Raw genomic sequence first — 27,345 nt, 5'->3', positions numbered from 1 at the left:
TATAGGCCCCAGGTCGACTCAGCCTGAATAAAATGAGTACCTTGGGTAAAACCAGGGGTAATAATAGGCGGTTGAAGCGTAGCACTGGCCCTGTTACCTTCCTTGTATACCGTAGGCCCTAGATATAGCAGACTACCCTGCTATACTCCCAAAGCCACAGTGGTATAAAACAGGAGACTATTATTATTATTTCTTTGTCTCCTTTCTTGAACATTGGTATCATTATGCTGTTTCTCCATGCGTCTGGTATCTTAAAGTGCAATATTAGTTTTTGTATAAGTTTTGTCATCTCTAGGGTTATACTTTCTCCTCCATGTTTTAGAAGCTCGTTGGTTATTCCATCTGGTCCTGGTGACTGTCTATTTTCTATCATCGTTCACATCGCATTACAATTACAATAAATATATGTAGGTTTTCTTTAAAGACAATCGTAATAAAAGTCCGTTTGATGTTTTACAGTTTTAATTAATAAAATAGATGACTAAATTATTGATACTATTAAATTGACGAAATGTAAAAGTGTGTAATTGCGACCAAAATCTTACGTGTTCTTATTCTTACAAAAAAGAAATGTATTTATAGATAATTTGCGTCTAATCAATATAATACCCGACTTAATTCGTCTTTTTCTAAGTATTTTCCCTAAGAACGCGTCTGTCGTCGCTGTGATGTTATAATCGACTAACTGTATTCGTTCTAGTTCCCTACGCCAAAACCAACCCTCTTAGGCTAATCTCTTTTTTCCTGTGAAAGAACCCAATTAAAATTGGTTCAAAGTATGTACCGACCCGCCGCCGTTTTTTCCAATAAACTAAAACTATAAAGTTAAAAGTAGTCCGCTACCGTCGCCGTAATCCCCAATTCGTTCTGCACATCTGGGCCAACGTCCCGTTCTCGTACTAATAATTAAGAAAAATGATATACAGGGGAATTTAAAATATAAGATAAACTATTTACAATCCTACATATATTTTGGGAAGTCTCATTTTTAGTCTTTGACATCAAAAACAAGCTTTAACTGAAATAGTTTTTGTTTCTCTAGTCTAACTGTGTGTTTTTGTTTAATTTCAGCATATCACGTTTCTATCATGTCCCACCATAGCGACGACAACATGCTCATAGCGACCAGCGACTCGTTCTGGGAACCAGGCAACTACAAAAAGACTACGAAGCGGATCGAGGACGGATACAAACTCTGCCAAGAACTGATTTCGTTGGTGGGCGAACGGGCCGACATCGAGAGGAACTACGCCAAATCGCTGAAGGCCTGGTCGAAAAAGTGGAACGATGCCATCGAGAAGGGACCAGAGTACGGTACCACGGAGGCGGCTTGGAAGGGAGCACTCGTCGAGGCCGACAGGAGATGCGATCTTCATTCTCGGATCCGAGACAGTTTAACTAACGACGTGATAAATAAAGTTAAACAGTGGCAGAAGGACAGTTATCATAAGGTATTTCATTCATTTATTCATTAAGCATTGCAATCTCTAGAGATTATAACTAACGCCATGGCATTCAAAATCCTATTCTTGGGTGGGGTGGATTACTTGTCTATGTCATAGCTTGCTGTGCGTCTTTGATGCTGCCGTTCATTACTCTTCTATCTTCTTCTACATTATCCAGCCATCTTTCTTGAAGGTCTTCTTCTACACCTGGACCATAGTGGTGTCCAGTTAGTTAATTTTGTCGACATATTTTAGTGTGGGCGTCTCTGTACATATATATATATATATATATATATATATATATATATATATATATATATATATATCTCCTATCCATTTTAAGCCAAGAGATTTTATGTATCTGACTATATTTTCTCTCTTTATTTTTTCTTCAATTTAGGCATTTGTTTTTATTCTTCTGTCTCCCTCTCTTGTTACATTGTGGCCCAGTACCGTTTTCACTATTTTCCTTCAAAATTTTAGAAGACTATTTTCCTTTTGTCCCATGGTATTTACAAGTTTAAATTTTAATCACTTAAACAATACAACGATCGATAAAGGTTATGAAACCAGAAGAAGAAGAAAGCTGAAAAGAAGAAAAAATTGTCAAATTTTCATTTCTTTTATTTGTAATAAAGAGAATGTTAATGTTACCTTGAGAAGAAGAACTACACTAAACTTCAAACTCCAACTCCACCACTTTAAAATTCCAATCACACATCAAGGGCTAATTTTCCATAAAACTGACCGGGAATCAGGGAACCAACTGGGAACGGGAACACTCTTATTATTTCTTTGACTCTATTTATTAGTACTCATTGTAGTACTGTACTACACATACAAAGGCTTCAGGAACCGGGATCTCATCACAAAGGGACCACGTCCTACTGCTTATAATACGAAATTTGCAACTAAATTGGACAAAAAGGGCACCAACGAACTGTCACAACTATAACCATTTTCACATATCCATTCTGGAAACTAATAAATCACCCTTATGGGTAGTTCTACTGGATAAAAGGACCTTTTGTGACTTTGAAATATTCTGAGGGCTTACTGCATATTCTATATACGAGTTGATGTTTCTACTTAACTGACTTCCTTATTATTTCAACGATCAACCGGCGTCTTCCCAGCCAATCAAATCGTCAAAAATAATTTTTCTCCTTTTTGGGTAATGTCAATAAACCAAATTTAATCTAAACCTGAATGGCCACCTTTTCCTCAAGGTGATTTTCAAAAATTATTGTGACAGAATTAAAACGTGTGACTTCTACTGTCCTGTATACAGCCGTGTGTGTATAGAAATGCATATTTTCCAGCATAGGAAAACTTTTTTTTTTTTCTTCCTTATTGGCTTTGGATTACTTGATCCATTCAGCCACGATAGATAATAAATTACTGTTTGCTACAATATTCCAAATATAATACATTGCATTACATAATACATTAGGTACATGTGCGCACATATAATACTTATGCACGCATATACATACATACATATGTAGAAGTGGAAACATTTAATTGACCAGTAGGTATACTCCTCATTCATGGCCCTAAGGCTACGGCTCCACGGGCTGGAAATTGACGCTAGCAGTAGCCGCAAAACGAACTTAAGGTTCCGCAGAACGGAATAGGAATAGCCGAACTGTACCGACTACAGGACTTGTGCGTAGTCGGTTCAGTTCGGCTATTCCTATTCCGTTCCGTGGAACCTTAAGTTCGTTTTGCGGCTACTGCTAGCGTCAATTTCCAGCCCGTGGAGCCGTAGCCTAACCAACTTAAATTAATTTACAAATAATTAAATCGACAAAAAAAAACTACATACTAATACTAAATGCTAATAAATATATGTTTTTTTTACACAGCGATAAGGCTTCAACCCGGATCAACCCCGCGGAGGTTTACACCCTCTTTGTGTTTTTAATTTTTTTTTCTCTTTTTTATTTTTTTATAATTTATTATACTTTTTTTTTTTAATAAGATTTAATTTTTTTTTATACATTTTTTTTTGAATACATATTTTTTTGTATACATATTTTTTGTATAATTTTTTTTTTTTTAATTTTTTCAATATAAACTTTTATACAATTCTATTCTTATTACCTCCCTGCAATAGGAAAACTTGTTTTATTCAATTCTTCATACGAATTTTTGAACAGGGTTGGATTTAGTGAAATGCAGATTGGAACTTCAAATAAGAAAAAATAAAAATTATAATCGGGTTTTGACATAAAGTATTTAATATCTAATGAAAGGAAATAAACAATAAAAAAATATGTAGTCAGAAAATATTTCTGCTACAAAGTTACATGAGATGGTCATTATTCGTTCTCATTATTTTCTTTCAAAATTTTAGAAGGCTATCTTCCTCATAGATTTATAATACTCTAGATTGCGCCTTACGATCTTAAAATGGGTGACGGTTGCGACAGAGATAAATGAGCCTATTTGGTCGGTAGTCTCTTTTTAATTTAAGGGGAATATCGACGACGTGACTATCCCACTTTATCGAGTATTATGTATTGACAGTTCGAGCGGGTGGTGACGAGAAATGGTCTTTGGTCTTCGGACATGGATAATCGTGGTTCGAATCCCATACCAACTTTACCTTTTTTATTTTTAATGTAATCAATATTGCGTTTATTAGATATTTTTACATCTGAAAAATGGACCTAAGTAAATCTAGCAGATAATAAATGTATGTATAGTAAGTTAATATTGGAATACATAATTATTTGTAAAATAAGTCATTCGTTATTAATATAAATTCGGCCTTATTCGAATGACGTGAATAATGTTTGTATTGCTTCTACCTTTTTAAAAAATTGTAATAATAGTTTCATAAATAAAAATAATGTCTAATTACTTATAATTGAATCGGTCATTTCAAAAACAGCAAAGTCCACAATTTTCAGAAACTAACTTTTTGAGAGGAATAGACTCCTTTAAGATAAACGTTGTGTGCAAAAACGACACCAGTCCAGTAAGAACATTAGGAACAAAACTACAATATAACTCTGAATTTTGATGTCATCCATTTCATCCATCTTTCGACTATATAGGTAGTTTTCTTTGCTCTTCTGTAAAATTAGGAATATGTGACTCGTGTCTCGTGTTGTTTTTGAAATGACCGATTCAATTAATAAATCGATGATGGTACATTATGTTGATATTAATTATTGGTAATTTGTACGAATATTTTTAACAATTACTTTATACTATTGTACCATTAACTTATTAAAAAAATAACATTGGCTTTTATATTTTTAAAAATCTATAGGTACCTACACAGTTTTTCTTATTTGTTATATATTTCTTTGCTTAGATTTATTTTAGAGATATAATAATATCTAATAAACGCAATATTGATTAAATAAAAAATAAAAAAAGTAAAGATTGGTATGGGATTCGAACCAGGATTATCCACGTCCGAAGACAAACGACCAGTTCTCGTCGCCATCCGCTCGAACTGTCAAATCATCTAAAATACTCGTCGATAGAGTAGGATAGTGACGTCGTCGATACCATAGAGGTATATATTAACATAGAGGGAGCCTACCTTCCGCGCTTCCTGACGACAAGATCTCATGGACTGGTTTGCTGCATCTTTTTCTAACACATTGTATCGCAAATCTATGATGACATTCAGTGTGAATATAGGCACGGAAGAGGAGGACAACTGTAGCAGCTTTACTATGCGTAAGAGTGAAACAGCACTAATCCAAATAAAAAAGATGGTGTCGTCACTTCGCTCTGAATGACACTCTCTCTATGCTAATATATAACTCTATGGTCGATACTCCCCTTGAATTAGAAAGAGACTACCGACCAAATAGGCTCATTTATCTCTGTCGCAACCGTCACCCATTTTAAGATCGTAAGGCGCAATCTAGAGTATAATATATCTATGATCTTCCTCTTGCAGTAAGGTGTTTACTAATTTTTTTGTAGGTTAAATTTTAATCGCTTAAACAATAAATTCAGATAACGCGCAGCTATTCAACATGATATTCAACGATCGATAAAGGTTATGGAACCAGAAGAAGAAGAAAGTTAGTCTTCTGGAGTTCTGGCATAAATTCTTTGTGGTACGTTTTGTGAGAACCGCGTTTTTCCATTCGTTTGGCTGCTTTTCCTGTTAAATATTTTCTTTGTTAATTTACATGAGATGAGATGTAGCAACTGTACTCTCACTTTTAACATTTTTGCCGAAATGCCAAAATCCAGGGGATTTTTTATTCTTTAATAGTCCAGAAAGCCACTGCGCATCCGCTAGGAAAAATATTCTGATTTGGATTTTCTGCACAATCTTACTCAAAAAGGACTCCTTTTAACAAATTTGCATGTTAACAGGACCAAAAGGTGGTCAAAAATTTTTTAAACGTTTTTTTTGTTTTTTTCCTAAAATTATTTATTTTGCATGGAAAAAAAGCTTTTAGGTTTTTTGGATCATTCCAAACAGAAAAGGTCTTTAGTGACTTTTCTCTAAAAATGATAGTTTTTGACATATAAGCGATTAAAAATTGAAAAATTATGTGAAAAACTGAAAATTTGAACGTTGCCAAGGTAGGTAGATATTCTTTAAACATCGATTGATAAATCCCGAAGAGTTTTTTGCAATACAATATTCAAAACTCCTTTGTTTTTTAATTGCTAATCAAGCGTGCGCGACACTATTTTCCACCGACAGTATGGTGCAAATGAAAGGAATAAATTCGTTATTTCGTAAACCGGCGACTTTAAGGAAAAATCCCGAAACAGGTCGATTTTTATTTTTAAGTTATGATATTGTGGCATACTTGGTATACTAGTGACGTCATCCATCTGGACGTGATGACGTAATCGATGATTTTTTTAAATGAGAATAGGGGTCGTGTGCTAGCTCATTTGAAAGGTTCTTCAATTCTCTATTCAGTAATATAAACATTTACATAATTATTTATACAGGGTGTCCAAAAAATTTTTATTAAATTAATTTATTTGACAAAAAAAGAAGTAGAAGGACACCCTGTATAAATAATTATGTAAATGTTTATATTACTGAATAGAGAATTGAAGAACCTTTCAAATGAGCTAGCACACGACCCCTATTCTCATTTAAAAAAATCATCGATTACGTCATCACGCCCAGACGGATGAGTCACTAGTTTACCATATATGCCACAATATCATAATAAAAATCGACTTGTTCCGGGATTTTTCGTTAAAGTCGTCGGTTTACGAAATAGCGAATTTATTCCTTTCATTTGCACCATACTGTCGTGGAAAATAGTGTCACCCACGCTTGATTAGCAATTAAAAAACAAAGGAGTTTTGAATATTGTATTGCAAAAAACACTTCGGGATTTCATTAATCGATGTTTAAAGAATATCTATCTACCTTGGCAACATTCAAATGTTCAGTTTTTCACATAGTTTTTGAGGGTTAAAAATGGCCGATTTCGTAATTTTTCAATTTTTAATCGCTTATATGTCAAAAACTATCATTTTTAGAGAAAAATCACTACAGACCTTTTCTGTTTGGAATGATCCAAAAAACCTAAAAAAACTTTTCCATGCAAAAAAAATAATTTTAGGAAAAAAACAAAAAAAAAATGTTTAAAAAATTTTTGACCACCTTTTGGTCCTTGCAACATGCAAATTTGCTAAAACGAGTCCTTTTTGAGTAAGGTTGTGCAAAAAATCCGAATCAGAATATTTTTCCTAGCGGATGCGCAGTGGCTTTCTGGACTATAATTTTTTATTAATTCTTCTATTACCCGACTAGATGGTTCTTCAATAAGTATTTCGCCATTTCGCCCATGGCCCTTTGGTTATTTTCACTTATTAGTGCTTCTTTCTTACTTCTGATAATAGGTGTGTTTCTTGACTCCTGTATTTGACAGTTCATAACTTCTTGGTAAAAATTTTTGATGTTATTAAACCATATTATTTTTATCCCAGATTTAGTCATACGGGTCTCACTCCCTCTAAGGGAAAAATTAACTCATTCCAGATACCTACGGTATCAAGAGGATTGAGCTCTGGTGGAAATCTTTCAGTGTTATCGAGCCACAGTTTCGTCTGCGAGTATAGTGCGGTCTCAGTATAGCTTGTACTTTTCATTCTCAATGATAATATGGGAGATATACGCCAGTCAATGGGAGCAAGAATAGGATATTACCTCCGAATTTTATCCTACTGCATGGATTTTAATGAAATTTTGGGCCTAGCCTCTACTTATCTCGTAATTCAAAGTCTACATTATGCCGATGTGTGCTTTTATCTTGGGGGTGGTCCACACCCTGAAATAATCGCTAAGGAGAGAGATCAGAAAATTCAAATACGAAGACAATCGCGAATGGAAAGGACCCAGACAATATCTATTATTCTGTCTACTATTGCAGTCACTCCGAAGAAACTCCCAGAAAACATAAAAACCTGCGTCTAGACGAACATCTCTGTATGACCGTGCAGAAAGCTGTACTATTCTCGACAGTCAGATATGTACGAAAATATTTGCGAGATACTTCAGCATACTAAGTGAACTAGGGCTCGATAATACGGAAAAAGTCCAACCAGAGCTCAATCATTTGGATATTGAGAGAGTGGCTAAATATGGGATATACGAAAGTCAATGGGAGCAAGAATAGGATATTACCTCCGAATTATATCCTACTGCATGGTTTTTAATGAAATTTTGGGGGTAGTTCCCAAACCTTCTTAGGGGTAGAAAAATTTTTCGTTAAAATTACCACGGAATTCGCTAGTGAACCTAATTCTAAGCAAAAACTGTCCTATAATTTTTTTTTGAAAACAATATTTTTTGAGATATTCGTGGTTGAAAATTGGCCATTTTCATTGAAACATAATACCTTTTCGAACGGTTTTTTGCGAATACCTTAAAACTATGCATCTAACTAAAAAAACTATATTAAAATTTTTGGTAGGTTATAAAAAAACAAAGAGATACTTGCTTTCATAAATCTTCTAGTTATAACACAAAAAGAGATATCTTAGGTGAAAATAGTTTGTTTTTGGTACATTCTCAAATTGGTGTATTCAACTTGAAATAACAGAGAAACGGTCAACTTTAGGTGTATAATGCTACTAATACCTTTTGTAGTGCTTGAAAAGACCTTTAAAATGAGCTATATTAAAGGTCCATTACATTAAAACTAAGCGAGATATGCTGCAAACAAAATTGCTAACTAATGTATTTTAAGAAAAAATTAGAAGTAATTTTAACCCCCATCCACCAAAATGTAAATGCATCGTTTTCCTTCTACAATACCTTTTATTATAGTGTTATTTTTATGTTCAAAAAGTTGGACGGGTTTAAAATGAATGGTTTTTGAAAAAAAAGATCAAATTATAGAGCGCATTTTTAAATTTTCTTAAAAATCTTCCTTTTTCTCCATGTAACTTGAAAATGATAAGAGATATAGTAATGAAAAATAAAAAGGAAATTTATATCTGAAAAAGCCCTACATTTTTGTGTGGTATCTTTTTTTCGTATATCTTATCTTTTTCGAGTTACATGGAGGAAAAGAAAGATTTTTAAGAAAATTTAAAAATGCGCTCTATAATTTAATCTTATTTTTTTCAAAAACCGTTTCATTTTAATCCAGTCCAACATTTTTAACATAAAAATAACACTATAATAAAAAGTATTGTAGAAGGAAAACGATGTATTTAAGTTCTGATGGATGAGGGGTTGAATATACTTCTCATTTCTTCTTAAAATACATTAGTCATCAACTTTTTTGCAGAATATCTCGCTTAGTTTGAATGTGATCGACATTTAGTATTGCTCATTTTAAAGGTCTTTTCAAGCCCTACAAAAGTTATTAGTATCATTGTACACCTAAAATCGACAGTTTCTCTGTTATTTCAAGTTGAAGAAACTGATTTGAGCATGCAGCAAAAAAACAAACTCTTCTTACCCCTCTTTGTATTTTAACTAGAAGATTTATGAAGGAACAAATCTCCTTGTTTTTTTTATAACCTACAGAAATATTTTATATAGTTTTTTTGTTAGATGCATAGTTTTTAAGATATTCGCAAAAATCCGTCCGAAAAGGTGTAATTTTTCAATGAAAATGGCCAATTTTCAACCACGAATAACTCAAAATGTATTGAGTTTTCAAAAAATAATTATGGAACAGTTTTTGCTTAAAATTAGGTTTTCTAGCCTCTTCCGTGGCTATTTTAACCAAAAAATTTTTCACCCCCGAGAAGAGGTGGGAACCACCCCTAAGATAAAAGCGCACATCGGCATAGGGTAGACTTTGTTTCTTGAGCTATTCCCTACTTACTGTGAAAACATCAAGTAAATCGATGTAGTAGGATGGAATTCGGAGCTAAATACCCTAATTGACTGCCCTAAAAATTTGTTTGGAGAAATCTCAATTTTATTTATACCTATCTTTTGACGAAGGATATTTCCTACTGAGCCGTACCGTTCCTTATACTCAGTTGCACCAAATACCTGGCATTTGCTGCAACGGAAAAGTTGCGAAAACGGTGCAAGCTTAAAATCATCAAGAGTTTCATACCTGTCATACGTTTTCAACCTGTCATACGGCTAGGGAGTCTTTTCGAATACTGCTCAATCATTTTGGGAGATTGTCACTCACCAGACCTAAACATTTCAATATTTATTTCAGCAGTGCTTATTTTGCCGCATACTGTATTATTAATATACTTTTTGTTTTTTATCACGTTTTTAGTCGATGATGAATATTAAAGAGAAAAAAGATATGGACGATAATTTTAAGAAAGCTCAAAAACCTTGGACGAAACTGCTACAGAAAGTAGAAAAAACCAAGAATGACTATCACACGGCCTGCAAAACAGAAAAGTCAGCCTCAAATCAAGAAAGAAACGCTACGGGCGACACATCTTTTTCTGCGGATCAGGTAAGAATTAAATTTTATACGATTTACCCCGTATCGATATATCTAAATGATGAGGAAATGTAATCTAGGTTCAAGTATAAAACGAAAAAAGTTGTAGAAAAAAAGCTAGCTCCATTATTACCTATTTCAACAGTCTATTCTTTAACGGTAAAATATTGTAAAACCTCATAATTCTAAATACAGTAGAACCTCGATTATCCGTCTCTGCATTAACCGTCACCTCTGTTAACCGTCAGGGTCCGTACATAAGTTGTATTGCCTACATAAGCCAAAATTGAGTCATCAGTTCATTTTGTTTGAGCATTGCGATAAGTCAAACGAATCGTTAATTTGTGATAAGGAGGCAAACGGCTATCGATTGCTGACAAATGATCGATGAAATGGCAACAGAGGCGGATGAAACAGATTGAGAAGCTGATACAGACTTGGAATTTACGTAAAGAAACTAGAAAAGCTGCAACACAAATGCAATAATAATTCATCGAGTGGTATTCTCGAGTAAGTACTCGAGATGAAGAAGCCAATGAAGTAGATTGTATGATCTCATGCCGATTAAAAAATTCAGCCGTTGCAAAATGTGAAGCAACAGTAAAACAAACAAAGATTTCCATTAGGTTTTATCCAAATTGATTTGAGTGTACAAACACAAATACCTCTTATATTAAAAAAAACATGGCGGTTCGCTAAACTCAGACACAACTGGCTAGTGATTTTAGTAAGTAATTTTGCCAATTTGGTAAAATTGACAAAAAAAGAATAATTACTAAATAGTTAATAATTACTAAATAATTTAGTAATTTTGCCAATTTTGCCAAAATTGGCCAAAAACAAAAAAAATTACCTACTACAATCACTAGCCAGCTGTGTCTGAATTTAGCGAACCGACATTCAAATACAACTTAAGAGTTGTACTATGAATTTTTAATTTTTTTTTTCTAATGTTCTGTTAACCGTCTTTTCGATTATCCGTCATACCCTTGGTCCGGTGCCCTGACGGATAATCGAGGTTCCACTGTAACCGCAACGATTTTGATGAAATTTTGCAAAGAAGCTTAGCTTCTTTTTGATTAGAATGTACTGTTTTCGAGTTATTTTTATAAAACTACCCCAAAAACTATCATTTTTAAGTAGGAACTATAAGGTTAAATATTTACTCCCCCGAGAAGGGGTGGCACTTACTCCTGGGACAAAAGCACAAATCGGCACTAGGTATATAAACTTTTCTTTGTTTATAAGAAAAAAACGTTCTATACATTTTTTTGATAAAATTAATAATTTTCGATTTATTCGCTATCGAAAGTGTTAGTTTTCTATCGAAAAAATCAATGTTTTTAATCAGTTTTCTGCTAATTTTTCGTTTTATCAAAACAGCTTTACTTAACAAAAATGTACCTTTTGAAAAAATAAACAAAACCGTTTTTTTTTAATTTTCTTTAAGATCAATAGTAATCGAGCTATACTTTATTATATGGGAAAACTATGCATTTTTCGAGGATAACTTGTTGAAACTAATTTAAAGTATTTAAAAATATGTATCTCCAGAAATAAAAAAAAATCTCCAGCTAAAAAAATTAAGTGACTTATAATGAAAAGAATGTCAGTCCCTATGTTTTTCAGCAAAAAAGTGATCGTAAACAACCCCCTAATCACCACCATAATTAAAATTTGTCATTGACCTGATTTGGTTTTCTTGATTTATGTATTGTTAATAGGTTCTAGAAGTTTGATCGGCTTAGAATGATTAGTTTAAAAAAAATGGAGTTAAAAGCGAATAACGAGTTTTTGTAGTTTGGTAAAAAATGCCCTTTCCTTATTTATTTAATTCCCAAGAACTTGGTTTGCAAAAAATTTTTTTACGGCAAAAATTAAGTGAGCTATTGACAATTAAAACTTGTAATATTATGCAAAAACCACCTTTACCAACCCTTTCAATGCCACCTCTTTTTATGACTGAGAATTTTAAAAGGATTTAATATTAATAGCCTTATCGATCTTGTAAAAACCTATAAAATTCTTTTTTTAACGAACTTTCTAAGACAAAAAATAAAAAAGTTTCGGTTAAAAAATCAATATATTTTTTTGGAAAAAAAGGAGAAATCCAATTGGAAGCATAATAATGTAAGTTAGCGGTGTTTTTAGTCATTGGCCTTATTCATTCATCTTTATTTATGTATTATTAATAGATTCTAGAAGTTTGACTGGCTTGGAATGATTAGTTTTTAAAAAACTGAAGTTTAAAGCGAATAACGAATGTTTGCAATTTGGTAAAAAATGCCATTTTCTTCAGAATAGAAAGATTAGCATCAGAGATACTAAAAAATGTTTAAATATGAAATTGTAGGTAATTTAATACCTAAGAACTTTGATAAAGTGACAAAACTACGGCAAAAATTGAGTGAATCGTAAATGAGTATACCATCGAAAAACATTGATTTTTCAACGAAAACATTTCGTTTATAAATTCGTAAAAGTGTGTGTGTGTTATTGCGTTGCCGCTCCTGCAATACTCAGATCAGATTTATCGATGGATTCTCATGTAGTTTTTTCTTCTGAATCCTAATCTGAAAACGGCATTTCGATATTTCTAACCGTCTTCGAAATAATCGACCTCATAGTCTAAAATGTGACGTGACAATCGTTTTATTTTCTGCCGACACACTACACGTCCAGCTGAAATCGCTGCTATTAAGTAGGCTAGTTTTTTAATCTCGATTTGTTAAGCAAAGCATAGGTTATTTACATTTGAGTTTGACACTTCGTGAATGTCAGACTAAATTTTAAATTAAGTATTAATAAAACATCAATGATATTTGATAGTGAATTTAATTATTATATAAAATAAATAAGATGTTCAAAAATACAATTTGAGTATATTTTAAAAGCAATAATTTATTAACAGCTTTAAAAAGGTTTATACGAGTATACGGCCTACCCTTTATGATAAAAGGACTGTTCCATTTGCTATGAAATTAAAATATAGTCGGTTCGCTAAACTCGACACAACTGGCTAGTGATTTTAGTAGGTAATTTTTTTGTTTTTTGAGAATTTTGCCAAAATTGTCAAAATTACTAATTATTTAGTAATTATTAAATAATTAGTAATCATTTTTTTGCCACAGTTGGTCTGTGCTAATTCAAATGGCAAGTACCTAGTTTTTTCGAGCAGGGAAGCATGTTGCTCTTTAGGCACATACATATTTTAATCTAGTAACATAGACTTGTAGTCATAATATTTTATCATAAGGTATAATGTAAGCCATATATTTTGAAGTTACCACCTTCATTGGTGTGCTAGTTACAACTACTTTGCGGAATGCACTGAAGATGTTCTGTTCAGAACGAAAACGTTTTGCAATCCATGTGGATGACTTTTAGAAGTTTTAAATAAACTATTTTATACCAAAATACAATTTGAAGTTTTTACTTCTGTATAGGTTTTTAAACTATGGTATACAGCCAACTATTGGGAATTTTCCATTGATTTATTTTTTTTTAAATTTTATTAATTTTATACGAGGTATATAAAAAATATGAATTTCGATCAAGAGTAAACTACCTTTATAGTTCATAACATTTAAATTAGAATGATATAATTGCACATTAAAATATAATTATTAATTCTAACTTCTACTTTTCATAATAGCAATTTTCCATATTATGAATTAAATACGTAAATATACAAAGTTTTCATTATGATAATGCTCGCATTTTCAGCTCGTTAGACAGATATAAAACTAACACTTTCGATAGCGAATAAATCAAAAACTATTAATTTTATAAAAAAAATGTATAGACCATTTTTTGCTTAGAATCAATGTTCTTATTAACTTTGCGGTCAAAATATAATAAAAAATTTCCACCCCCGAGATGGGGTGGCAACCACCCCATGGTAAAAGCGCCTTTCGGAATCATATAGATTTTGATCCTTGACTATCCACTACTTATTCTCAAATTTTCAAGCAAATTGATCCATTCTGTAAAAATTTCGAGGTGAAAAGCTTTGGTTCCTGGACTAATACGGCCATGTATTACCTTTAGAACAATTTGAACTTTTTAAACATTAAGATCGTTGTGTTAGTGCACACTTATTTTTTTTGCTTAATACTAATAATTGTTGAAATGTTTTTAGGTTAAAAAAATGCAAGAGAGGGTACAAAAGTCTAAAGATGAAGTTCAGAAATGTCGAGAAAAGTACGAACTATCTCTACAGGAAATCAATCAATATAACCCCAAATATATGGAAGATATGACTGTCGTCTTCGATAAATGTCAAGAAATGGAGGCTCAACGGCTCAACTTCATAAAAACAGTTCTTTTCGAAATACACAAGTACCTCAATTTATCCGATGATATCACGTAAGTTGTTTTGTGTAGTATACTTTAAAAGGCATGCTTGTTTAGGTTTTGGGTTATATTTTTTTATATATTTATAAATGCATGATGCTTTCAATTTTCAGTTTTTTTATTTATAAACTCGCATCAGCCTATATGGCTATGAGCGAAAAAATAAAAATATTAACATCCATAGAATTGTACAACAATGAACTTTTGTATAAATAAAAATGTATAAACATTTTCAATTTCTTTGCAACCTGAAAATGCTGCAGCATTATACTCTAGTTAAATCGGAGAGTACAGGAAGAGTCTATACCGGTTTCGGGGATTTTTTCCCCTCATCAGTAGTTCCATATCCTCTTCTCTCCAATTTAACCAGGTACCTCGATCTCTGCCTTCACAACTTTCAAAAAAACTGTCAGATATTATTACAGAATACACTAAATTTTCACCTAAATTCACCGTAAAAAATACACTAGAACTAGTTAATAAAATATAACATTTTCAATTGCCCAACAACTCCAGACTAGTTTCATTTGACGTAAAAAATCTTTTTCCTAGTGTTCCTTCTACATAAACTTTTGTTCTAGTTAAGAATCTTTTAGACTATAATAGTACAAATCCGATCATTGCATCTGAAATTTTAAACCTTCTTGAAATTTGCATAAACCAAGACTATTTTGAATTTAATAATCAAATATACACAAACAACAGTGCAGGACTTATTATGGGCAATCCTCTAAGCTCATTGCTATCAGATATATTTATGAACCAGCTTGAAACAACAATTTCTAAACATTCCGTATTTAAACAGTTCTTATATTGGTGGAGATACGTGGATGATATACTAGTATGCTTTACAGGAACAAACAGGCAACTTGACCAATTTCTATCATACATTAATTCATTTCATAGTAATATTGAGTTTACAATAGAAACAGAACAGAATAAGTCCATAAACTTTCTAGATGTATTATTACCAGACTACACAACAAACATGAGTTCTCCGTATATCATAAACCTACCCATACTGACACAACTATACACAATTCATCATCCCATCCTATACAACACAAATTATCAGCCTACCATAGCATGAGACATAGACTGACAGAAATTCCCATGTCAAAAAATAACTTCGAAATAGAACTGAACGTCATTAAACAAATAGCAGTAAACAATGGCTATAACGAACAAACAATTAATAAAATTTTAAACCAAAAACTCCATAAGAAAGCCCTGAAATTAGTCTATCCACCACCACAGAAAGAATCCTGTACCTTCTGCTCTATCACATATACTGGCAAGATAACAACAAAAATAGCCAGATACATAAAAAGAAAGGAATAACACCAGCTTTCAGAACTAACAACAACTTAAGCAAATATATTAAGAACAATAAGAGCCGAAAGAGAAAACAACTACATAGTGGTGTCTACAAACTAACTTGTGACTGTCCGAAAACTTACATCGGTCAAACTGGCAGAACCTTTGACAAACGGATAGCAGAACACAAAAGGGCTTTCAATAATAGAAAAACAGATACTTCTACATACGCACTTCACCTTCTAGATCATAATCATTCATTTAATGAAGAGTTTCAAATTCTGCATATTCAAAATAAAGGTCTTAAGCTATCTTTATTAGAATCTATGGAAATTAATAAATTAAAAAATACAGATATAATTCTGAATGACCAACTCGAGACAAACAGCTCCCCACTCCTCAACCTCTTCAGTTAAAGACTTTAAAAAGGCAAACACATAGTAAACTAAATCACTTGAGAAAGGCACTCTGCCGAAACAGCTGTAGTCACATAGTTATAATAAATTTTGTGGAAGTATAGAAAACAAACTTTTTCGGTGTTTTATTGTTAGAGAATAGACCCATTTATCAAAAAAATTATCCTCGTTGCTCTTTCTTCCTCCTTTGCAGGACACTAGACTAGACCAACCAACTATCACTATTAGACAAGCGACTGCACCAGAATTACTATAGTAGAGACAGAAGATACCTAAACGTGGTACATATAAGTACAAGACAAGGATCAGTCAGTAATACATACACGATTAGCGAGATTTAAGTGTTTTATATGGTGCATATGACTTTATTGTCCATTCCCTCCAGTCATCGACAACTGTAGTGTTCCTTCGTTTCTTTGATGTCTGGAGGTGTAATACGACTCAAAACAGAGACCCACGGAGTAGGGGTAATTTTAATACATTCGCTGATAATCCTCATCTGTTCAGCCACACTGGAGTGCAGTATTCGATAAGTGAGTAGACCAGACTCTCAGCTGATATTCTGAGAATAGTGGCACTTGTTTCCCAGGATGTTTTTTTCGGCGGCAGTGTTTTCTAGATGTTTTTTGAATGATAGCGTTCTATCCATTGTGGTGCCCAGATATGTCGAGTATGGGTTAAATCGTAGCAGGTTGTTATTAAAATATACTTCAGGCTCGTTATTTGCTTGCTTCATATCCAAATGGAAGCAGACAACCTCCGTTTTATTTGTATTTGGAATAAACTTCCAGTCACTGAAGTATTTACCGAGAACTATGAAATTTTGTGTCAGTATGCCATCGTTGCCTTTGCCATCATTGGATGGATGTCAGATATATATGTAGATTGAAGATGATTAGGGCAAGCACGGATCCTTGAGGAAGCCCATGTTACAATTTCCTTATCGTACTAATACTGCCTCCAGTTATTATTTGAAAAGACCTATCACACAGTATACTGTTTAGTGTGGTAGTAAGTTCGTCTTCTACATAAGTTTTCTGAAATTTAGTATATTGTGCTTAATGTCCTGTATGGCACAAATGTCCATTGAACACTCAGTGACAAAACCTGTGTTAATATAGATAATTTGTTTTCTTAATGTAGATTATTTATATTTTTATACATTTTGCTGCATTCGTAGGTTAAATCAGATATACGAAGAATTCTACCACACAATAAATAACGCAGACTATGAAAAAGACTTAAAATGGTGGTCGAACAACCACGGCGTCAATATGGCCATGAACTGGCCGCAATTCGAGGTAAGCTATTCGATTCTTTCGTGTCATTTGTCATGTTGCGCATGCGTAGTCGTTATTTATTTTTTATTTTGTGATTGCATTTTCGTCTAGGAATACACTGAGGAGTTTCGTGACATCCACAAAGGCAAATCCAAAGATAGCTCGCCGTCGGGAATCACTTTGATCCATCAGCGACCAGTGGGAGAAGATTTGCATGTATGCTTTTTTAATTATTTAAATTGGGCGAACGTTTCGAAATTTTATTGTCTTTGCGTGTCAATATTTTTATCTTTTAGAGTAAAAGAGAAAATTACAAACATAATTCAATATCTTTACACACATATTTTTTAAATACGATACGAAGTACAGTTCTGTAAATATTTACAAAGAATATACAGTGCGTTCATTTTAAAATTGGTCTTTCCAGGGCTTCCTGTTAAAATAACTAAGTTTTATCGTGTATGGCTTGTGCTGGTTACTATTGGGGATGGGGTAATCGTGGCAGGTCGCTTTTGCTTTTATTTTTTTTGAACGATTAGTTAAAATAAATGGATTTTATCATTTATTGAAACTAGTAACTAAATTGAATAACAGTTCAACTACCCTTTATAGATTTTACCGAAAAATGTCGCGTTAAGTCAAGTAAAGTTCTGTTTATTCCGACCACCTAGACTCTAGGTAAGGGTACCTTATTTCTATAAATATTTTTGAATAAATGTGGCGCCCAACATGGGGCATTTCAGTGTTACATGAATTTTGCCTTTCAGAGCATAAAACTTGAACTCAGGATCGTGGATTCGTGCTGTTACACTTGACCTAACGGGATATTTTTCGGTAAAATCTTTAAAGGTGATTGTGCGGGTAATTGAACGGTTGTTTCTAGACCCTGGGTGGTATTAGGATAATTTTATTAATACGGCATAAAATGATTTCTTAAGAAATCTTTACAACCATTAAACTTATATACTGAGTGCTACGCAAATTAGACAAAATTTAACTATCGTCTTTTGGACACTTAACACCTTTGGGAAATTCAATTTTTTATAATTTTTTTTAAATATACTATTTTACACTAGAAGTTTTTTGCTACACTGTAAGTTTTTTACATTGGTATAAAGCCAACCACTGAGATTTTACTATTTTATTAGTTATTTTGTAATTCGTTTTATCTTGTTTTTGGATTACTTTCATTCTTAATTCTTTTGCTTTCTAACTTCCTCACTCCTCAGATTTTATCTGCTGTTTGTAATATATGGTTTTTAGATGACAAAGAAATTAATCTAGGTATACAAAAAATGAGGGCACGACCTCGCATTGGAAGATGCAGAAATTATCAGAAATTGCAACATATATAACTACCTAGTTATGATTATCATAAAAGAACGGAATTTAGACGACAAGATAGAAGAAAGCAACAACCAGGGAAGAAAAGCAATATCTTCTATTCTAAATAATATACTTTAGGACCACCAATAACAAATAGTAAAAAACCTAGGATATAAAAATATAATACAACTATTAAAAGTATAATTACCTACAGCAGTGAAGTATGGTAAATAAAGAAACGATACAAGAGAGAACACAACGGAAATGGATTTCTGGAGACGCTCTGCAGGGAAATCGAGACTAGAGAGAGTTACTAACAGTATAATTCAAAGAATCATGAAAGTAAATCATATAATAGTAGAAGATATTGGTACCCAACAACTAGGATGGTATGGACATATCCAAAGAATGCCCGAAGATCGACTGGCAGAACAAGTTCTAACATGGAAGAATGAAAGAAAGAGGAAGACTACGCCTAAATACGAGAATGAAATAAGACAGAGAAATAGAGGGAAACCTACAGACGAGCCGGGAAAAAATGGCGATTTTGGCGGCAGCTCAAAAATGATGGGTAGCTCACACATTTATAGAATGGTAGGAATTCACCAGGATAGAGACATAGTAGGGGTACCAACAAGGTACTGTAAGCTGAATAGAAAGTTGAAGCTGATGGGATTGGCAGATGATGACCTACGTAGATTCTGTCTATAGACCTAGATCAAGAAACAGTAGAGCATATTTTATGTCAATGTGACAACTTGGCAAATGTACGATTCTTTGCATTAGGCGAAGAAAAGTCACTGGCAAAGAGCTACATGGAAGGTTCAGTCCTTATTAGGCCTTTTGAACAGGGTCAGGCTAGAGAATGTAATCTAGGGTTGTTAGAGGACCACAAGATATTTGAGTAAACTTACGTGCATAGAAATCGGCCCACTTAAAAATTTGGTCATTTTTGATCTATCATATTTTCTAAACCTGTTGGCCGATTTAAGTAATTTTTTGAAGATGTTACAGCCTGATTCTTTAACAATACCACTGTAATAATATTGTTGCTAAACAGGTAAATTTTCATTGTATACCGGGTGTACTAATCAAACTGTGTTTTTTTTCTCAAAGTTCGCATCACCCTGTGAAATATTCTAGCATGTATAAATTACTGAAATTAAAACCCAACTATAGCCTCAAGTTTTCTTAACATTCTGTTATTTGATTGTGTTGGATTATGTTGGATAGTAAAAAAGTTAGGTACTTTAACAACTAGACATGTTCTTCATCAATACACGGCATCTCTAAATAAGTGCGACAAACGTTAAGGGGTAATTCGTCACGAAAAAATAATGACAGTTGGCTTTATAAACGTATGTCCGCAAATGTTTCGTTTCCGAGATACGGGATGTTGAATTTTTTCTTAAAAACTGACGATTTATTTATTGCTTTAAAACCAGTTGAGATATGCAAATGAAATTTGGTAGGTTTTAAGAGATAGTTGGTGAATATTAAATTCTTAATTTTATGTCAAAAATCCGCAATAACTATCTCTTAAAACCTACCAAATTTCATTTGCATATCTCAACTAGTTTTAAAGCAATAAATAAATCTATCATCTATAAAACAAACGTCTATCAAGTCAACTGTCATATTTTTTCATGCAGAATTACCCCTTAAAGTGTGTCGCACTCATTTAGAAACACCGTGTATTGATGAAGAACATGTGTAGTTGTTAAAGTACCTAACTTTTTTATTATCCAACATAAACGAATGAATAAAAAACAGAATGTTAAGAAAATCTGAGGCTATAGTTGGGCTTTAATTTCAGTATTTTATATATGCTAGAATATTCCACAGGGTGATGCGAACTTTGAGAAAAAAACACAGTTTGATTGGTACACCCGGTATACAATGAAAATTTACCTGTTTAGCAACATTATTATTACAGTGGTATTATCAAATAATCGGGCTATAACATGTTCAAGAAATCACTTAAATCGGCCAACAGGTTTAGGAAATACGATTCATCAAAAATGACCAAATTTTTAAGTGGGCCGATTTCTATGCACGTAAGTTTAGGTCGCAATGGAATAAGACAAAAAGCTACCTCATTGAATCTATCTATCTGCTCTGTTGTTTCCTTTTAGCATAGGCGTAATCAGGGGGTGTTTTGGGGGTTATAACCCCTCCCCCCATTTGGATGTACACTATGAGCTCTATGCTCTTAACACCATTACTATTTCATACCCCGCAGAGACCATCAAGTAGTTGTAACCCCCCTCCCCCTTAGGATCATCCTGGTTACACCTCTGCCTTTTAGCATCATTCCATGTACCATTCCACGTTGCTATGTCTTGTTTCTTTATCTCGTTTTAATTTTTTTGATTTGCTTTATACATTCATTTTCCTTTTTATTTGCCTGGTTTTTCTAGGTCGTTTAATTTATTAACTATTCGTTTTTTTATCCAATTTATGCATCATATAACCAATGTATGAGGAATTTTTAGAGTTTGTCGTTGTTGAAATTATTTTGAAAACTGTTTTAAAATAAAAATCAACATTGATAATAAATTAAATCGCTAAGCATGGAAAAACAAATAAATTTTTCCACAAACTAATCAATTAGTTTTAAACATAAATAAATAATTAATTACTAAGGAAGTAAAAATCTTCTCTTGTAGGTATATAATTTATTCAAATTTTCTAAAAAGTTCCAAGTTGGACTTAAAGTGGGTACATCACTAGTACAAAACAAACGTTTTCGGACTAATCAGTCCATCATCAGGTTAAAAACCTAAGATAAGTAAACCACTGTATAAAAAGGCCAAAAAAATTGAAATTTTGACTGTTGTTAGGAAAAAATTGAAACATGTGGTTACTTACTTCAGATCCAAAGTAGTTGGAACTAGCTACATAGGTAGGTCGACTGACCTTGCCAGTATAAAAATTAAGCCATTTCGGCTACAATGATGGCGACAATAAGTCGATGTTATAATAATACAATGTAATTAGACTATAATGTCTTCATCTTGGTTACAAACTGACAGACTGAAATTTGACATTAAAAGAATATTGACAAAACCTTCTAGATAGGGAATTTTATGTGTATACAGGTATTTTATAGATGCAAAAAATTCTAAATGATTGAATTTAATTAACTATTAAATAAATGAATGAGATTGAAACCGTTTAAATTAAAAATAACATAGAATTATTTATGATACTTCTATGACTATTGAAAGCGAAAATTTTGCCTGCAAGGTAATGACGTCACTTGTTCGAAAAGAAGAAAAGAATAAAGAAAAACTGAAGAAAATTAAAAGAAAATTTATTGAATGAAGAATATAAGGTAATTTACATAAATTCAGGGAACCAGTTATACTCTTAATTCCACTCTATCTTTTTTAAATTAACTGAAATTGCATATCATAACAGTCAAACTCCATATTTTAATACTTTTACCTTTTATTCTTCATTTATTAAATTTGTTTTAATTTTCTTCAGTTTTTCTTTATTCTTTTCTTCTTTTCGAACAAGTGACGTCATTACCTTGCAGGCAAAATTTTCGCTTTCAATAGTCATAGAAGTATCATAAATAATTCTGTGTTATTTTTAATTTAAACGGTTTCAAGCTCATTCATTTATTTAATAGTTAATTAAATTCAATCATTTAGAATTTTTTGCATCTTTAGAATACAAAATAACTGTATACACATAAAATTCCCTATCTAGAAGGTCTTGTCAATATTCTTTCAATGTCAAATTTCAGTCTGTCAGTTTGAAGCCAAGATTCTCCATTATAGTCTCCTTTTTATAGTCTAATTACATTGTATTCTTATAACATCGACTTATTGTCGCAATCGATATAGCCAAAATGGCTTAATTCTTATACTAGTAAGGTCATTCGACCTACCTATGTAGCTAGTTCCAACTACTTTGGATCTGAAGTAAGTAATTCAATTTTTTCCTAACTTTTAGTAGTCAAAATTTCAACTTTGCCTTTTTATACAGTGGTTTACTTATTTTAGGTTTTTAACCTGATGATGGACTGATTAGTCCGAAAACGTTTGTTTTGTACTAGTGATGGACCCACTTTAAGTCCAACTTGGATCTTTTTAGAAAATTTGAATAAATTATATACCATCTACCTACAAGAGAAGATTTTTACTTCCTTAGTAATTTTTTATTATGGTATACAGCCAATGAGAGGAATTCTTTTCTTTTTATTTTATAAATAAATAATTGTAAGCTACACATAAGAGTCTCTCACTATGGCGGACTAGTTTTCTAAGTCAATTAAACATTGAAGCGTTGAAAGTGGGGATACTCTCGTCAGTGTTGTATTAACAGCGCCATCTATTGATGGTTATCTCAAACCACTCTCATATATAAATTTTAAATCAAATGACATACTCGAGGCATAGTTGTCTTACTAATTTGGCCATTTTAATAATATTTTGAAACGTTCGCCCAGATATATTTTGTAGTTTGTATATTAACATTTTTTGTTTGAATCCATAGACAATAGTCGTCTGTACGATAACAACATTAGACATTATATATTGGTATGTATTTCGGAATCATGGAAGTATGTTAACAACACTTTTGATCACTTGAACAATTTCATCTCTGACAACGAAGTAATAAAACGAGGGGCAGTTGTATAACGTTGAGAATGACGTCATCAATTGTCAATTGATGGTTTTTACAAAATCGATAATACATTCAGAATTCAGCAAGATCAAATAAGTTAAAGCGAACTATCACATAGGTAACGGATGTTATTTGTTACTTCAAATATGCCAATGATTTCTAAAGCTTTTAAATTTGTATGGGCACGCCCAAGATGAACGCTGGTAGTTAGATTCAGATTCTCGGGACGACTGTCTGACTCCGAGCTGTGGGTAGAATATGGCCATTATTTACCTGAAACCAGAATAAAAGGTTCATTCCGCTAAACCTCTGAGTAACACTACCAGGGCACAGATTGTCAGCGCGCAGGTGCATTTTGGCCAGGCCCTCCTAAATAAGAAGCATTATTCGTACCAGTGGCGGCTAGTCAGGGTCGGCAGTGCCGACCCACACATTTATGGACACATTATAGATTTTTTTAAATATTTAATTTAATCAGAGTTGATGATATTCGTTTCTGTGAAATAAAAAAATATCTATGAGATAATACAGACTAAATTTTATTCATTGTTTTTAAAAGAATTCGATCGATCCGATACGTTAAGTGATCCCTGTGCGCTGTGCGTAAGAGACTTTTCAAATTAGTGATCCTATAGCCATGCACCCGATTGCGATAGGCCCGCTTCGACAAGCCGTCCCCAGATTGACGATTTGCTTGTAAACAGAAACTATGGAATATTAGCCGATAGGCAACCAATTATACATTCCCCGTATTCATTTGAATGACAAGTCCGGCAGATACCAATCTGCCGATCGGTGATCTGCAAACGGCAGCAAGGCACGCACCTGCCATGTACCTTGCTAGCGCGCCCGGGATGAACCTATGAAATAAGTAGTTTTACGTCGTTTAATTATTGATATTGTAGTTTTTTTTAAGTTGTCAGGAATTACCATTTTGGGGACAGGATGAATCGGAGCATTCGTTAAATCAAGTTAATTATAGAGAACAAATAAAATTGTTTAACAAATACGATCTGGAATTTTCTAATTTACTTTCAGTCTCGAAGAGATTTAGCGGCATACCTAAAACACCACAGAATGAAAGAATCAATTAGTAGTTACATTTTGATCCTTTTCGGTAGAAGTAGACTAAACTACTGATAGAGGTAACATGTCATTCACAATTATATTATCAATTGTTCTTCGATACTCGTTACGTCTAATATTTATGAGAGGTTTTTAGGTTTTCAGACGTGAGTAGAAGCCATAAGACAGAATATATTTTTGGTGTTTTAAAGGACAGATTAAAATTTTTTGATATCAAAAATAAATTGGTAAGGCAAACTTATGACGGCGCTGCCTTGATGTCCGGTGAATTGTATGGTCTCCAGGCAAAAGTTAAAACTATTACACCCCCGCTTTATTTACTCACTGTCATAAGTCATTTACCTCTTTGACGATTCAAAATTTAAAAGTTACCCCAAAGAATTTTCAAAATATCTATTAGACAAGTTCATTAAAAATTATCCATCATTCTTTAATCAAATAATTTAAGAAAATGAAATTTTATAGGCTGATTCAAATATTTTCGGAAGGTGGGATAAGTTACAAAATATGTATAATTTTATATACTGCAATTCATTAGGTAATACAACAAACTGTTCCCGAAATTAATAAATTATTGTTCTCAAATGTAGGCAAATTCTGCATTAAATGAACGGGATTTCTCTTGTCTCAAAAGAGTCAAAACGTATTGTCGAAACACCATGAAACAAGAGAGAATGTCAAGCTTGTCTCAAATGTCAATAGAAAAAAACTTTTAAAATCTCTCCAAAACAATAATAAATTTTACAATGACGTTATAACCCATTTTGCTACTTCGAAACAACATAGACTAGAGTTAATTTATAAACAGGTTTAGGTTCTAAATTTATAGGAAAAAACAAAAATAAAAATAAAAAAATCAAAAATCTCCTATGAAATTGAAGCCTTTTAATTAGATGACATACCTATATTAGAAGACAAAACCTTGCCGACCCTGTCCTTAAAACCACGAGCCGCCACTGATTCAGCGCCCGCTGTCTGACTCCGAAAACCAGCATTCAACTTGAACGTACCTTATGTTTTACCTATTCAGCAAACACATAAAACACAACATACATGGGGTAACAGTAATATACTGCCTTTTTTCTACAAACGTGTTAAAAATGTAATTTTTAGCACTCCATAGGAGCCTTAAAAATGCCACTTTAAAGCACTGGGTGCTTTAAAATTTTTAAGGCACTGCAGTTAAAAGTGAAATGTCAAATTTTGAAAGCAAACGTCAAAATATTTATTTTTCATTTATTAACATTAATGTTAATAGTACAATTTGTGCAATTTGAAAAATGAATTTCTTGCACTTCAGTTTTACCATTTTCCATGGTTAAGGCGGAACGAGTAGAAATAACTGAATTTTCAGTCGAAGTTGAGGCCACAATATCTTCGGATGTTGTTGATGATGTTCGCTGCACCGGCAGCAGTTTTCGGGCAATCAAATTCTTATTTTCCAAAGAATCCTCGATGTACCCCTCAGCAACAGTAGAAGATCACACCCCATGACACTTAATTGTCGTCAAATTTGCGCCAGCATTGGCAAGTAAGGTCGCTGAAGAGTGACGAAAACAATGCCCCGTATAAAGGATCGGATTTATAGCAGCAGGAATTTTTCCAAACGAATTAATTCCAATCGGATTTCTGTTACATTTACCTTTCACGTATTTCAGAAAAAATCGCCGATGTCCGACATTTGCTGGTCGAAGAGCCGCATATTTTCGTTAAATATCCAAATAGATTTTTTCAATAATAGTGAAACATTGCTTTTAGTATCTGGTATTTTAATCAGTAATGAAGTACCCATATCTTTCACATCGTCAATAGTCAACTGACAAAGCTCCTTCCTGCGGCAGGCACCAAATATTCCCACAATCACAGCTAATTTCATCAGAAGATACTCATCATCTAATGCACACTTCAAAAACTGGTCAATTTGGTCTCTAGTCAAGATTTTTGATTTTTTTGGCGATAAGCTTAAAATATTTGTTGATATCTAATCGAATAATTCGACCACAAAGATGATGCCTTCCACACCTTTGCTTTCTCCTAAAAATACGCCAGAAATACATTTTCAGTATATTTCCCAGAAACACCTTTCGCTTCACATCATTTCTCAAACTTATAAGCGATATCATATTGCATTCTGGATTTCCTCGGCAACAAATCCAGGATAGTTCAACTGACCGCTACCTCTATAACTTGAAATTGATCTTTCTCTATGATATTTTCTTGCATTTTAACGAAAAATTGACAACCGCGTTTTAAAAAACTAACAGACGTCTAACAGATGCTTCAAAACTTCCGTAAACAATTAAGTCAATGCAATGGTTGCTAAGGTCCGTAATATACGATGCAATTTAAAACTATCTTCTTTCAGTGTATTAAAGGTTTTTAAAATTTAATTTAAACTGTATTAGTGAATTTTTAACACGTTTGTAGAAAAAAATATTGTATGATATACGTGTTAAAAGTACATTTTTAAGGCACTCATGTGAATTGCAGAATTCGTTTCACTCATTCTGCAAACCTTCACATGCGTGCCTTAAAATTGTACTTTTAACACTTATATCATAAGTAACTATTATTAAATATTTCTTAA

At 32.8% G+C, this 27,345-nt stretch overlaps 1 protein-coding gene across 4 annotated transcripts in view; it reads left to right on the top strand.

The window, feature by feature from the left end:
* The window catches only part of LOC126886217 (protein kinase C and casein kinase substrate in neurons protein 1), a 105,789-nt gene that overhangs the window by 55,988 nt on the left and 22,456 nt on the right, over window positions 1-27,345 (top strand). For 3 of the 4 annotated variants that reach the window (XM_050653083.1, XM_050653089.1, XM_050653095.1), the window contains 5 exons: window positions 1,072-1,451; window positions 10,160-10,348; window positions 14,478-14,704; window positions 17,606-17,726; window positions 17,817-17,921. In XM_050653083.1, the coding sequence (XP_050509040.1) occupies window positions 1,089-1,451; window positions 10,160-10,348; window positions 14,478-14,704; window positions 17,606-17,726; window positions 17,817-17,921 (1,005 nt within the window). In that variant the 5' untranslated portion in view covers window positions 1,072-1,088. The remainder of the gene's footprint in view (window positions 1-1,071; window positions 1,452-10,159; window positions 10,349-14,477; window positions 14,705-17,605; window positions 17,727-17,816; window positions 17,922-27,345) is intronic. The other variant, XM_050653101.1, reaches the window with a different exon arrangement.

This window comes from Diabrotica virgifera, chromosome 1, assembly GCF_917563875.1.
Source record: "Diabrotica virgifera virgifera chromosome 1, PGI_DIABVI_V3a".
In the NCBI taxonomy this organism is placed as follows: Eukaryota; Metazoa; Arthropoda; class Insecta; order Coleoptera; family Chrysomelidae; genus Diabrotica; species Diabrotica virgifera.
The sequence above is the reverse complement of the archived record's forward strand: the minus strand, read 5'-3'. Positions and strand labels throughout refer to the sequence as shown.